At 38.0% G+C, this 14,483-nt stretch overlaps 2 protein-coding genes and 1 non-coding gene across 5 annotated transcripts; 2 read left to right on the top strand and 1 right to left on the bottom strand.

Annotated features, from left to right (window-relative positions):
• Positions 1 to 351: 351 nt before the first annotated feature.
• card19 (caspase recruitment domain family, member 19) lies at positions 352 to 5,039 on the top strand. Of its 3 annotated transcripts, none has more exons than XM_061042897.1 (6): positions 352 to 433; positions 946 to 1,085; positions 1,698 to 1,854; positions 1,991 to 2,053; positions 2,603 to 2,668; positions 2,829 to 5,039. In XM_061042897.1, exons 1-6 carry the CDS (start codon positions 427 to 429, stop codon positions 2,936 to 2,938), a joined length of 543 nt encoding a protein of 180 aa, XP_060898880.1. In that variant the 5' UTR covers positions 352 to 426; the 3' UTR covers positions 2,939 to 5,039. The 3 variants fall into 3 exon arrangements, with proteins under 3 accessions (XP_060898880.1, XP_060898881.1, XP_060898879.1); XM_061042898.1 differs by lacking the exon at positions 352 to 433 and adding an exon at positions 445 to 858; XM_061042896.1 differs by lacking the exon at positions 352 to 433 and having other exon boundaries at positions 865 to 1,085.
• On the top strand, positions 4,077 to 4,204 carry LOC132978280 (U6atac minor spliceosomal RNA). Its single transcript, XR_009673894.1, has one exon. It is a non-coding gene; the product is annotated as a U6atac minor spliceosomal RNA (small nuclear RNA).
• Positions 5,038 to 12,323, bottom strand: ninj1 (ninjurin 1). Its single transcript, XM_061042899.1, has 3 exons — positions 11,942 to 12,323; positions 7,161 to 7,416; positions 5,038 to 6,012 (listed from the first exon to the last, which is right to left on the bottom strand). Exons 1-3 carry the CDS (start codon positions 11,996 to 11,998, stop codon positions 5,870 to 5,872), a joined length of 456 nt encoding a protein of 151 aa, XP_060898882.1. The 5' UTR covers positions 11,999 to 12,323; the 3' UTR covers positions 5,038 to 5,869.
• Between the last annotated feature and the right edge of the window lie 2,160 nt (positions 12,324 to 14,483).

The following is a 14,483-nucleotide window of genomic DNA, read 5'->3' as shown; positions in this document are numbered from 1 at the left end:
ACTATGGAAGCCCATTTCCGCCAGTAAAAAAAATAAAAATGAAAATAATAAAGTCTCATAATTTCAACTTTTTATCTCATTATTTTGACTTTTTATCTCATTATTTTGACTTATATCATTATTATGACTTTATATCTCATTATTATAACTTTATTATTTTCATTTTTATTTTTTTAACTGGCGGAAATGGGCTTCCATAAGTATACACTATGTTACTATTTTTAAAATCCATTCATTTATACATTGTCTATTTTAACACTGTCGTTGTAGTGGTAAAATAAATTGCCTATCTTATTATTTTCGTCGTTAATTTACGTTTCCGGTTGAAAGTTTTTTTCTGTGACGTAAACCACCGTAAGCCACTCCCTGCTGTGAGGGAGGTGACGTAAGAAGGCGTGCCCAACAAAGGACAGAGGGGACTCCACAATGGGAGGTTCGTGTCTTTCTTTAAGTATAAATAACCCTTAAAATAAATAGGTTACAACCTGTTAACCATTTGTTTCACTCATACGTCTTTCATAGCCCACGGGTCAAAAAGAGGAACATTTCCACAACATTAACGACGTGAAAGGTTACCCCGCTTTGCCAATGACGTCTCTTTTCAAGCTTGTAGAGGTCTTTGAAAGTTTGTTACAGTAAGATACATTTATCAGGAGCGAAAGCTTTAACATAGCCCAACTCGCAACAAAAACGCAAGTTTATTGAACATCAAAATGTTCTTAAAGCAGCATTCCCGTTTCCCCATGCCCTCGTAGCCTACCCCCTCTCTCCTTCCAGGGTGACGAGGAAACACTGCAGACTTTGTTGAGGCATACTGATGATATGTTTACGTTCAGTAGCGTGCCGTATCAATGAGAGGTTAGCCTTTCATCGTACAGTCTATGAAATTGTTTCTCCAACCTACTAAGTCTTGTTCTCAAATATTCTCCCTGTTCACGAGTGCAGACAGTTTTCACGAGCAGCTGATAGAGGACAGTGCCTTCCTCCGGACTGACCGCAGACTGAACACGGAGCTAGTGGACAAACTCACCCTGCAGCTCAACAGAATCTACCCCCAGATCCTCTCAGACAAGGAGGCCACTAAAGTAAGTCCTCAGACAAATACTTTTCTTTTCAACTTTTGACCGCATGCAACAAGTGTTATAAGTTTCAAGTAAAAGTAACACTATGGTTTGATGTGAAAATAAGCTACCCTTTATTAGCATTAAAAATCAATAGTCGAATTTAGAAAATGTATGATAAATACAGATAACCATCTTGCAGCAAAATGCCCTCTGTCATGTTGTGTGTCACTGGTATCACTGTGAACAGAATGAAGACCTCCACACCTTCACCCTGTTCCCACAAAATTGTCTAGAGTAGATCCAGCTGTCAGTGCCTCGCTCATGAACATAAACAATGAATATGCCACTGCAGTCTGGTACTTAATCCTCCTCCTTTAAAAGAGCCTTACACCTATGCTTTATTAAGCACATCAAGCAGTAAATAAATGATGTTTTAAGATTTAAAATGTGTGTTATTATATGAAAAGATTATAAAAAAGCACTTGAATTGAATAAATGAAATCAATTCTTAAGAATCTATATGGATAATGATTCATTCTGGCTGGGGAAAGCTGTATAAGCGAGCATCCCTGGGAATATCTGTTCCCTTTGGGATTCAAATATCCCATTACAACTATTCTTATTGTTCCCCAGTTCAGAAACTTGGATGTGCCTACAAGTGTTCGCCTGGGTGAGCTCCTGACACACCTGCAGGGGAAAGGAGACGAAGCATGCCGGGAGTTTTACAGAGCTCTTCACTTGCATGTAGAGGAGGTTTATTACAGTTTGCCTACAAGGCTACGCCTCAGAGGTTAGTCCCCAAATCTGCTCCTCTATAACATATATAATCCCTTTGACATATTTGATATTATATGTATTATAAAGCCTGGATTACACATATTCAGTTATGTATTACAGTGGGTTTTTTTCTTCTGTCTTGCTTCCAGATTCCTTAGATCCACTCACCCATCCTCGTGTGTACCGTCAGAGATACGTTCTGAATGACAGAGGTAAGATGTTTAAATGAAAGACTTATGTCAAAGTGTGTGCAATGTTGCATTCAGTACCACATCCTTGGATTTTAGGCCGCAGAGATTCGTAACAATCATTAAAAGATTTGATGATTGGTGACCCTTAATAATATGGGTATCATGATTAAAATTGTTCCAAATGCAAAAACTGATGTAAAAAATAACAACTCTTAAGACAGGAATTCACACATTTATAGATAAAATGTATATGTTTTTCTATTTCACAGCCTAATACAGTGTCTCCGTTTATTGTTTTACTAAGAAAGTGTGTACTTTTTATATCTAATTTAAAGTGTGTTATATTGTATATGTGTATTATTTGTAATGACTGTAATTTATTTGCTGCCTTTCTGTCTTTCAAATTTCACAAAGATGACTTGCACCAATGCATACAAATTCCAATGTACCTGTACTGCTTTGTACCTGTGCAAATGACAATAAACATCCATTATCTTCTATTCTATTGAGTGTGATTTGATAAGCACACCTGATAATAAGACTTTCTTTCTTTTTTTAACCTCTATCCAGATCCCCTCTTCTTTCTGGGCTGTTTCAGCGTTGCAGTGGGAATGGCTTTACTTTATTACTATAGTGGTGAGTAGCCTACAAGACTGGACATTGCCATGGTGATAATCAGATATTGTCAATATTATTTTCTAGCTTACACGTGTCATCTTCAGACTGTTCACTGAAAAACAATATTACTCAATGTCTGGTAATCTCAGGTTTACTAAGAAGGTTCTTTGTTTTACAGAGGATAAATTGACGGGAGGAAGCCGGGCCCTTGGGTTGGCTGCTCTGGGTTTGAAAAAGAAGGCACAGGAGGTTCTCATATGGTATACTGAGGAAAGCCTCCTGAAGTAAGAGGGGACTCCTTCACACAAGGTGCTTTAGCAGTACTGCTCTTATGAATGATACCTGCACTCAAGCACAGCAAGTCTCTTTGCAAGAGTTGAATGCTTATTTTGTACTCCATCTCATATATTATTTTTCTTGTGATGAAAAGTGAGAAACATGAGGAAAATTAGGGCTTCATTTAGCTCGTAATTCTCCAAATGTTGATACCTAGTTGCTGAAAAGAAGTAAACACATGGAAGGGTAGATCAGCATGAAGAGTCCCCAAATAAAGATCAGCCGGTTGGGTTGGGCTCCTGCAAAATCCAAGTTAACAAGATGATTTGACCATGTTCTCTCCTAAAAATCTTCCAATTTAGACAAAAAGCAGACCAAAATAAACATGCAAAAATATAATTTTATAGGTTCAGATTATATATTCTATTACTACAGAAATTATAACCTCCCATTCATCAGTACATACAATACTACAATAATTTTCCTTTACTTGCTTGCACTTCGGTGTTGAGACTCAGGCCTTATTCTTTTTACTTTTATGTTGGTTCATAGAGCGCTCTATATATTCCTTGAACCATACATTTTCGGGGGGTAATTTTTTATATATTTACCTACTCTTCTGGTCATTTACCTCTGCTTTTATACATATTAAAAAACATTTAAATGAATGTACTCCCTAAATTGTATCAGGAAACCAAGACAATACCGCCCTCTGGTGGTTACTTGGGAACAATATTATTAGAAATGTCTCGTGTTAGTCACTAAAGTGCCTCCCAAAATCCCGTTGTTCGAAAACAAACACATGAAAAAAGATAAGTCATCTAAACAGTCGGAATTTTGTTGAACTGGGTCCGTATTTTAACAATTTCGACGAGTTTATTGTGTGTTTTGTAGTCACATGGTTATTTGTACCAATGATATTCTGCTCTCCCTGCGCGGTGCATTATGGGTAGAATTACACCCAAACCAAAATATACATTGACAAAAGTAAAAATGGACTACAAACACTTATCTAGAAATTCATTTTGAAATGAAAACGCGAGACTAGTGTTTAGTCGTTATACAGCAGATGAAATCAGAAATGGCACCGTGAGTGTATGTGTCTTCCGAAATAGCTGGTATATATAGTGACGTCGTCCTTGTAGTGGTCGTGTTGTATGAAAGGAGAGAAGGTTAGCACTCCCCTTGACAAGGATGGAAGAGGCCCTAGTGGCCTTCAACACACATACGGTTAAGGCATTGCCACCTACTTCGTGGCATCTCTAACCAAGTTTTTTTATTTACAATGTACGCAGATTCTATGTATCGAGTGCCTTCCTATCTCTGAATTTTTTTTATTTTTTATTTGTACTCACCACAAATTTCGTCTTTTGCTCTAGACAAATACTTTTAGTCCGGAAGCATGCCTTGAATACTTTCCCATGTCTTTGTTTCCGTTGGGTTGGGCAGGGTGGACAATTTAATATTTCCTGTCAGCCTGTAGTCATTTTAGCGTCAAATACGCAGAGGACGACTCAAAAATGTAAAAGTCGGTGCTTTTTATCCCACAGAAGAAGCTGGCTGAGTGTTTGAGAGTTGAACCCCAGCTATTGATAGTTACTATATCCTTATGTGTGGATATTAGTTGGCCTTTTTTTCCAACTATACATTAATGAGTGCATATCTGATTTATCCAAAGACAATTAATAAAATGGTAGATATAATTTGATGTTTTTTTCTCAGGATGTTGTTTGAACAAAACATAGAGAAGGGCTCTGATCACAACTAAAATTGTGGTGCTTTGTTAAACTGTATTTCTTTGTGGTCAAACTTTATATCAGAAGCCAATGTCTGAACTTGCACAGCCAAGTTGTTGCCTCTTTTACTCAACAATTTTTGATGTTGTTCTACCATGAAACTTTGATATGCGATGCTGATGATTTTCAATGAATGTCCCCTCATTGATGTCAATGCCTAACAGTTTGTCACATACTCTACCTACCGTTGTGTCTAATAGCGCCTTAAACATTCAAGTGCCATCGTTTTTAAGGTGTAGATTTTTTTTCTATGTACAATAAAAAATCATGCATGATGAAATTAAACAAGATAATAAAAACAAATTATCCCAAAAAAATATTGCAACGTTTGTTTTATTTATAAAATTAATTTAAAATATACATCACAGTGTGTCGTACAAGATCATATGGTAAAAGGCATGAACGTTTCGGTATTTTAAAAAAGCGTTTAAAAAATCCTCAAAGTACACATACACTATATAAATCAAGAACACTTTAACTAAAACATACAGGTAAATCATTACAAATAGTACACACAAGATTTTGAATAGCACTAAAATAACTACGTATGGTCCACTTCATTAAAAGGATGAGCTTTGTAACACTGTTAACAGTCAATTTGCCCCATAATAAAGCTGTTTTGTCCAGTAATGCCTCATGAGCAGCGAAGGCCAAGATGGCTCCTGATTGATGCACTTCCTAAGTATTTCATTTGGATTATGCTGAGGTGATGGGTTTTTCTTCTGAAGATAAAGGCAAACATTAGGCTAAAACTGACATAGGTACTATCAAAACAAAACAACAAAATGTAATTTATTTCTCAGGAAACTTTCACATGTATGTCACTGTCACACAGTGTATTGCTCCAGATATGTTAGTTTTATGATTAAAGGCATGTGGCCTGAGCATCATAAGAGATAAAAAAAAAAACATGCATGGTTAGAGAAGACGTAAACCCCTCTAACACACACACACACACACACATAATGTTACCTGATCCTCAGCGCTGTTGTTGATCTTCTCAGTCCTTGTATTACACAAAAACAAATGCACCTGCATGCCATTCAGTTTGGTGAATAAATTAAACATCCTGTCCAGTTTGTAAAATAACGCAGAGGCCAATTTTTTACTGAGTTGATCAGCATGAAGAGTCCCCCCATTTGGTAGATCAGCCGGATGGGTTGGGCCGCTGGACACCAAAGGCCGTGATGAAGACATTGACCACGACAATGATAAAGACGAAGGATGTGGCCACATTCTCCAGGAAGTTCAGCCTGTAGTGCATGCTTTCATCGTTCAGGTTCCACTTCACTGGTAACACAGAAATAAAACATGTTTACAGATATTAAGGAATTGTGCTTAGTCAGTGGGAGTGACCTCTTTTCCCCACAAGGGGGCAGCACAGAGACTCATGTCAGATTAGTAGAGAAGTAATCATTAATAAACACTGATATAGATTAACAGATTCTGACAGCTCTGCCCTCAGGTGTATGATTAGCTTTTGCCTTCATTAGGGCATCACATACATAACTGGTTTGAGGTGACGTTGACAGATATGTTTTTACTTGGATTCTTAGTATTTGCAAATTTCATGTGTCGAAACATTTTTTGGAGGCTAACTTTGAAATTGGCAGCGACAGAAGCAGCTGACAAGACATCCTTCCTGCTGCAGCTCTCTAAACTCGGCCACCCATCACAGCAGTATTCTCTGTTAGGATAAGATAAGGACCTAGTCAGGAGGGGGGGGGGAGCACATCTGTGTTTGGGAAGACAAACTTTGTATTGTTTGAGGGTCCGTTCCTAACACATTTACCGAAACAGTTACCCTTATGTATGGGCACAAAAAAAAACTTGAAATGGATTTTTAAATTGTGAAATACACAACTTTTTTGGTCTCCTATCAGTAGTAGTATCAAAAACTGCACTAAAAATGTAAGTTATTTATAGACAAAACTTATAGTTAAAAACTGACAACTCAAGTAAAGTTTCTCCATGTGCCATTATATCAACAGTGAGGAAATGCAAAATCTGAAAACCATGTGTTAAAAAAAGCTGTTAACATCTTAGTACACATTGAAACATGATTGTGTTTCATAATGTGTGTGACATTGAAGTCACAAATACTCAAACGGATAAGTTAAAGCATGGTAACTTGTAACTTATTGATGTTTAAGGATTAGTGTAGCACTGTTTGGGCACTTATTTTCAAAATTCAAACTGTAAATCTTCTTTGCTGAACCTCACTGTTTGTGTGACTGAGCTAACTCTTCTGCTTGTCTAGAAAAAGTAAACCCAATATCACACATACTAATATAATGACATTCAACAAAAAATGTAGTGCAGGGTAAAAACAATGTTTTTGATGATTTTTATTTGCATTACTTTAGTTTATATGTACAATATTTGAAAGCTAACAAGCCAATCAGAGATTTTGTCAAACAGACAAAGTCCTGACTTACCTATGAAGATGAGTAGTACTCCCACCAGGATTTGCAGGATAAGAGAGATGCTTATGAGTGTGATGAGGGGCACGTAGAAGGTGAAGTCTGGTCCCTGCTCCAGTACGGCCTTAAGCTGTGAGGCGTTTGCCATCAGCAGAGCCACATCCAGCATGCTCTCTGCTGCGCTCTTCTTGTTGGCATAGTGGTTCATGTTCAAAGGGCCCTGAGGACCCTCAGGGCCCTGCGGCCTCCTGAAGCGTCTTCGCAACGGGACCTGAACACAAACAATGACATCATTATGACTCAGAGGATGACACAAGCTTTTAGTGACTGCTAGTACCGTAATACTTAAAAAGGTCAGGTCAGTGCAGGATTTATTATTGACCTACATGAAGGATGCCAATATCATTGAAATGTAGTCATTAGATTTGTGCCATCTTTTTCATTTTTCTTGAGAGCTAAACAGTATGCTGCTGTGATTTAAACCAAAATGAAAACCTCCTCACTTTCACCACTGTTAACTCATACTGCAGAAGCACCTTCTCTCTTGTCCTTGAAATCGTGAACACACTGTATTTAATTTGTTACTAAAACAGGAAGGATGAGGTAGCTGATGCCACTTCTGGATTTCTATGAATTTACGTGAATGACTAACTGGAAATCACATTTTGACACATCAACATGTGCGGAAGTACATCATGGAATGAAAGGTGCCACTCAGCATTGTGTGTCACTTAAGTGTGTCAACTCATACACAAACTATAAATCAAAGACAACACTCCTAACTGAGAACAATGATTCAGATAGTTATCTACATTCACATACAACAACATAGTATGAGCGTATTGCCTTAATATTAGCTCGATCTTCTATAATTATTCTACATTAGGCACTCTTTTAAATATGTGGCTCATGGTCACCAAACACCTGGAGCATACCAAGGCCTACACTGGACTATTGTTTGTTGATTTTAGTTTAGCCTTTAACACCTTGCAGCCTCACAAACTACTCAATATATTACACCAGCTTAGTGTCAATCCATTTATTATTAAATAGTATCCTTCATTTCTCACTAACTCAGCAAGTCAAAGTGAACAGAACTGTGTCAGACCTCACAACCATCAGCACCAGAGTGCCCCAGGGGTGTGTTAGCTAGCCAGTGTTGTCCACTCTCTACACAAATCACAGTACACATTATTAGAAATTATTTTCAGATGCCACTGTTAACCTCGAACTCATTCAAACTGACCAAGATATTCACACATATAAATATACAGTCATCAACTTCGTGCAGTGGTGCGACGACAAACATCGTCTGCTTGACACCCAAAAACAAACAAACAGAGGAGATGGTGTTTGACCCGAGGTCTCTTGGTGGCCTCTCACCAGTGGTCCTCCGTGATCAAACCAAAACACTGTAGCTGTACCTGCAGTTGTTCATCAATGTTCTTAATCATTTAGTTATTTTGTTCTACTATGTATGGAAATGTATGATGGTGTAACTGGACTTGTTTTACTGATGAATGAATGTGCTTTGATATTTTCTATTACTGCATCAGAGCACTGTGAAGTCCAAGGAAAAATTCCGACCAGGACAATACAGTTCATCTTCTCTTTTGTTCACGTAAAGCCTCTGTGACTGATGCCTGTAAGAGGGGTTTATAAATAATGGTTACTAGCTTATTTATAGAAGACTATCAAATGTAACTGGCAGTTTGTGTTCACTGTAGCGATACCATTTGAAACATGGGTAACTGTTAAGTAAAGTTTGAGTGTTTCATCACTTTTGGTACTAGTTGCTAGTACCAAAACAATTGGACTCAATTTAATGAAGGAAAAAAAATGACGAAAGATCCAGAACTGATAACTGTGCAATAATCCTTGAACCCAGATTTGTGCAATAGTAATATGTTTGTTTACTGTGGCAGAAATGGAAGTGAAAGTGTTCAGTGGCTGAATTAAACAGGAACACACATGACCACGCAGGTCACTCAGTTACAAGTTAAAAATAAGTCGTTCAGGTTCAGCTAACCAGGTCAAACATTAAAAACACCAGGATGGCCTCCACCCAAACATAAAGGGAAAAAGTGACCAAAGACAATTATGGACAAGAGGCAAACACAACGAATACATTAAACAGAGTGTGCATGAATGTGTACACTGCAATAACTACGCTCACTTGTATTACTTTTAGATAATAGTCAATTAGATAAATAATACATTTAACATGTTTTGTTGTGGAATGTCACAGGGGCAGAGTTATACATCCGTCATTTTAAGTAAAAAAAGAACGAGGGACATGTCGAAGAATCAACTTCCCTTTATGCATTTGTAGAAAAGTAAAAGAGTTCTGTATGTCTTAAATGTGAAATACAAAGGTGATTAACAACACAAACATCCCATCAGTGTAAACACGGGTGCACATGTTTTTGCTGAGTGGTCTTCTGTTTCGGAGAAGAAGAAACAAATTGATTTTATTTTTCAGATCTATGTGTCAAGGCATTTCAGACACTAAATGGTACAGGTGGGGAAAAAAATCGATTTATGTAAAAATTGAGATTCTTATCTTCTCAGATTTATAATAGATTCATAACTTCAAAAATCTTTTTTTGTTTTTGGCTAAGCACTCCTTGCTAAGTGCTATGGCTAGCTCTTTAACTCAGCAGAATGCCAAATGGAGCAGCAATACATTCAGCCAGTCTCACAGATGACTGGAGTAGATCCTGAAGTATGCACTAATTCAAAAAATAGTCTTTGAATCATGAATCCAGAATCGTTTTGAATCAAAAATAGAATGGGAATTGAATTGTGTCCCCAAGAATCGAAATCGAATCGTGAGACACATAATTATGAAGAGATAACAACCTTCAAATGTTTTGTCCAACTTACAACCGAAATACCAAAGATGTTTCATATAAAGAACTGAAACTGTCATAACATAAGTGTCCTAAAGTTACTTCATCAATTAAGTTTGACCTTACTTGTCTGTGCTGCTGCAACGCCCGAATTTCCCCTCTGGTGATCAATAAAGTATTACCTATCCTAAGACTAATTACGAAAGTAAGTATTAGTGGAAGTTTGGTACAAAACACAGAAGTGAACCTGCATTTATTACAAAGTTTCACAATTAAGGCTGTTTATTTTAGAGCACACTTCCATATGAAAGGTTTTCATTTTGACTTTAAAGTTTAAATGTCACAGATGTCTCAAAGGGGAAACACCTGAACGCACAAAGCAAGGAAAATGTTCACTTTCACATGATATGAGAATGTGGTTAAAGCCACAACATAAACACTGCAGAAACCAGGGTCACTGACGGGACACCTGTCACTCACATTTGAGGTCAGTGCTCAGGGTTTCATCGGGGTGGAGTGGAGTTTAGCTGTCCAATAAAGTCCCCGTTATGCCCATGTTGGCATAAACACTCTGAGGCTGGTCAAAGCGTTACTCTTTCCACTCCTCTGGGGGAGTGCCAGGCCACATAGGAAAAAAAGTGCTTATGTGGTGGACCAGCAGATGAGTGTGAGAGCAAATCCTATCAGCCGCTGTTTCTCTCGCTTTCACAGCTAGTATACTGCTTCAGCTCCATTTTCACTTTCTGTAGTTTCCTACCTCCATGGAGTTTTCTTCAAGTGTTCCACGTAGTTTCCCTGTGTGGGTTCATTGACTCATTTTACGTGATGTTGGGTTTTCCCGACTCCATTATTACTGTCTCTAACTGACACAGTTTTCAAAGAAAGGAGGCCTTACCTTACTATACTGTATGCTCTTCGGAGTTCATATACTCTACATCCTGTCATGTTTATTAATAAAACATAATCCTGATAAAACATCACAGACACTCACCAAACTAAGCCAAATTCCCAAAATGTCAGGAACAAGCAAGGTCTTTAACCTTTAGCATTCAGAGATCTTCTCAGATATTTTTTTTTTCTTCCTGGTACCAATTCAAGACATAGCCTAAGCTGTTTTCACACATTTGCAAAACTCCTGCAAATGTCCCCACATTTTCACGGTAAAGCTTCATGTGTGAACACAAACGGGATATTTTTCCACCTGACTTTACCAGATTTTTTTTTTAAATTTATCTTCCAGTTTCTTAGTAACAATGTTAGTGAGTAGGTGAGCCAGACAAAAACTAACTCAAAAAGCTTTGATATTTTGTAAGACTATAGTTACCAGGTCACAGATGCCCAACTTAAGCTATTAGCCAAAGTAACAGGTATTTGTATGGGTATTATAGCTTACTTTTCATCAAACGAAGGTGTATTGTTTAAGAGAGGCAATTTAAGCTGGTAGGCTATGTGCATTCATGAATGTGACCTCTTTAAAAACCTACTTTGAACCCATCATCTCGTCAAATCATAGCTTTTATTCGGTTCACTGAGCCATGAGAGCATAGATTGTACCCTTCTCCCACATGGTCCTCTGTATCGTCTATCATTATGTGTAATCTGACACTTGGTAGATAATAGCAGAGGAAATGAGCCATCGCACAATAACACAAGCCGTAACTTATTTAACTATAGTAAATAGATCTTGTCCAGAGCCGCTAACCGGTCTCATTGGTATGAAACCACTCGACACTTGTTCAGCCTTTTTGTCTTTCATTCAACAAGAATGTCAGAAAGGATGAGGGAGCCATCCATTTCTTCAGGAGCCGCTATGCCACTAAGACTTGGAAAATGTTTCTGCGGGTGATTTACCCCGAGTCTTACCAGGAAATGAGTGGACATTATAGTGGGAAAATGAGCTGGACACACGCTGTTCTTTGTAAAGGGTGCCGGCCGCTGCCTTACCTCCGCCTCGCCGTTTCGGTCAGCATCACCGTTCATTTCCAGGCTTTCCGTAGGCATCTTGTTAAAAAACCGGAGGACAATCCCGGACAGGTTGATCTTGTATGGCGTGGTCTTCACAAAAGTCGGTGGTCCAGCCGGAGGGCAGAGGCACAGACTATATACAAGAGCCTGTCGTGACGACGAGAGGGGCGAACAGCTCCAGATTACCGCCCCTCCAACATGGGGACGGCTGTGCTCAAACTATAGCCTGTGGGCTGTTTGGGGAAGTGCGAGCAAGCAAGGCTTCAAAATCAAATAGGATGTCTAATAATGGGGTGTTTCCCACACTTAAACTGAAACCTGCTATGAGTCAACCAAGGGCTTTACTCGGATTTTAGCCGGGGTCTTACCTACAGGCGGGACAGGCTCATGACTCTTTGCTGCCATCATGCGTGTTAAAGTGGTACTGCAAGCTGATGCCACTAAAACCGGAAACGCAACTTGGCAACTTATGCTGGTCAATAAATAAAATTAATATAAACTAGATATAATGTGTAAGTATAAAAATGCGAACAGCCTTTTAAAAGCTCTTTATTTTCATACGAACTCTACTGTTGTCGAAATGAATTTTGCAGGAGGTTCACTATTCCTATAGAGAGAAATATAGGCTAACTGCAACAAATGATTTGTTGATTGTGCCATTACTAAAATGTTGGAATGATTCATAAATATAAAAAATGAACTGCTTGCACCAGATATCAAATGAGAGACAAGAGCTGACACTTCTGGGCACTGTTTAACAAAAATATAAACCCAGTTTGAATAAATACATTTGTGTTTTGGAATAAAATTGGGCCAACCACTTTATGTTGTACCATTGATTAAGAAATAATTTGTGGAATAATTTGCAATGTAAACATATGCAGTAATATAGGTCAAACATATTTGGACAGAAACCCCCTTTAGAAACCAAATTGGCCCCACATTTAAGAGTATTGATACTCCTTTGGATGCAAATAGCTCAAAGTGTTATATATAATTTACAGGGCCCATGAAAGCCCTTTAGAAAGCGTCCTTGGGAAATATCCTACTTTGGCTTTTATCAGGATCCAATATTTGATAACACATGATTGGATCCAGCTAAGTAAATAAATAGATCAACTGATCAAAACATAGAATATTTATGGATACATTCAAGTACATTCTTACCTGATAATGATTATTACATGGCACAATAATGATTTCCACCTTGGGCTGATGACAATTCAAAGAACTATTGGAAAACAAGAAGATCTTTGAAGACCATGCCATTTCAAGAGTTCCTTTAAGTCTCATACACAAAACTTCAGAGAGAAAGTTCAATGAGTAGTCATGGCTCCTTATGTACTACAAGAATTGGTCTTTTTTAATCTCCAATAAACCATATCCTTAAAGATTGTATGTGTTTAAAACAAATTTGACTAGAAGAGAAAACGGCAGCATGATCACTGAAAAGTCTTATCTATAAAATGCATATGGTCATGTGTCACAAGGAAATGAGGACCACACACCAACCATCACATTTATTATTTGCATTGTCAACCGACCCCCCAAGGCCTCTGAATGGTTCCTTTTATTTAACTGTTTCCATGGAGATCTGGGCAGGTTTGACCTCCAAGGCTGACCCCGTAAAGTTGAAAACCTTCCTTGGTTTGTTCCCATGGAGAGAAAGATGCCTATTGGTTTTGTTGCACACCTCATGTAAAGATGCCACAGTTCTTATAGCAGCGGACAATGGTTCAAATATGGCCTCAGCCCTCGGCTGCATGCATCACTCTCTCCTCCTAATATGCTCCGTCTCTCTTCAGTTGTCCTATCAAATAAAAGCAAATATAGGCCTTGAAACAAATATTGACCCCTTTGGAAGAAGCAGTACATCTTCTTACATCTGCAAAATGTATTTAAAAACAGGTATTTATGCAGCATGGTGCTAATCCCCTCATGACACCTACCCTTCAGCATCATTTCCAGGCATTTAAAAAACGTTATTGAAACAAATCTTTTCACTGATGGTCTCATTTGTTTTTGTATCAGATAAAGTTCCATACGTTTTAATGTTAGTCTGTTTCATAACCATCTAAAATCTCCTTACAAGAGGTTTAATCACCCCAATTTCATTAGTGGATGATATCCTGATTTTAAAAAAAGTTTTGAAGGAATTTTTTCAAAGTTTTTTTAGCAATCTATTTAAATAATAACTTTACTGGAACAATGAAGAATAGTAGCCTACGTGCAAACAAGAGGCAACACTCACATAAAAGTATTTAAGCATACAAGTGTGACTAGAGGCCATTCCTCAAAAAATAGTACATTTCTGAAACAACCTGCAACACACAGTGAATTAAAACACCGTGTGCATGGACTCTAGTGGAAAAATCCCAGAGAAGGCATTTCATAATCCTAAAAGCTCTTTTCTCCCTCACTCTCCCTGCTTTTGTGTGGATGAATATAAAGATGTGGACCTGTGCGTCTTATCCGGTGGCCCATAATTCCAAGCAGCGTCCCTTGTGGCGGGTATAGGTTT

Source organism: Labrus mixtus, chromosome 7 (assembly GCF_963584025.1).
Source record: "Labrus mixtus chromosome 7, fLabMix1.1, whole genome shotgun sequence".
Lineage (NCBI taxonomy): Eukaryota > Metazoa > Chordata > Actinopteri > Labriformes > Labridae > Labrus > Labrus mixtus.
Note: the sequence above shows the minus strand (reverse complement) of the source record. Positions and strands in the feature narration are given on the sequence as shown.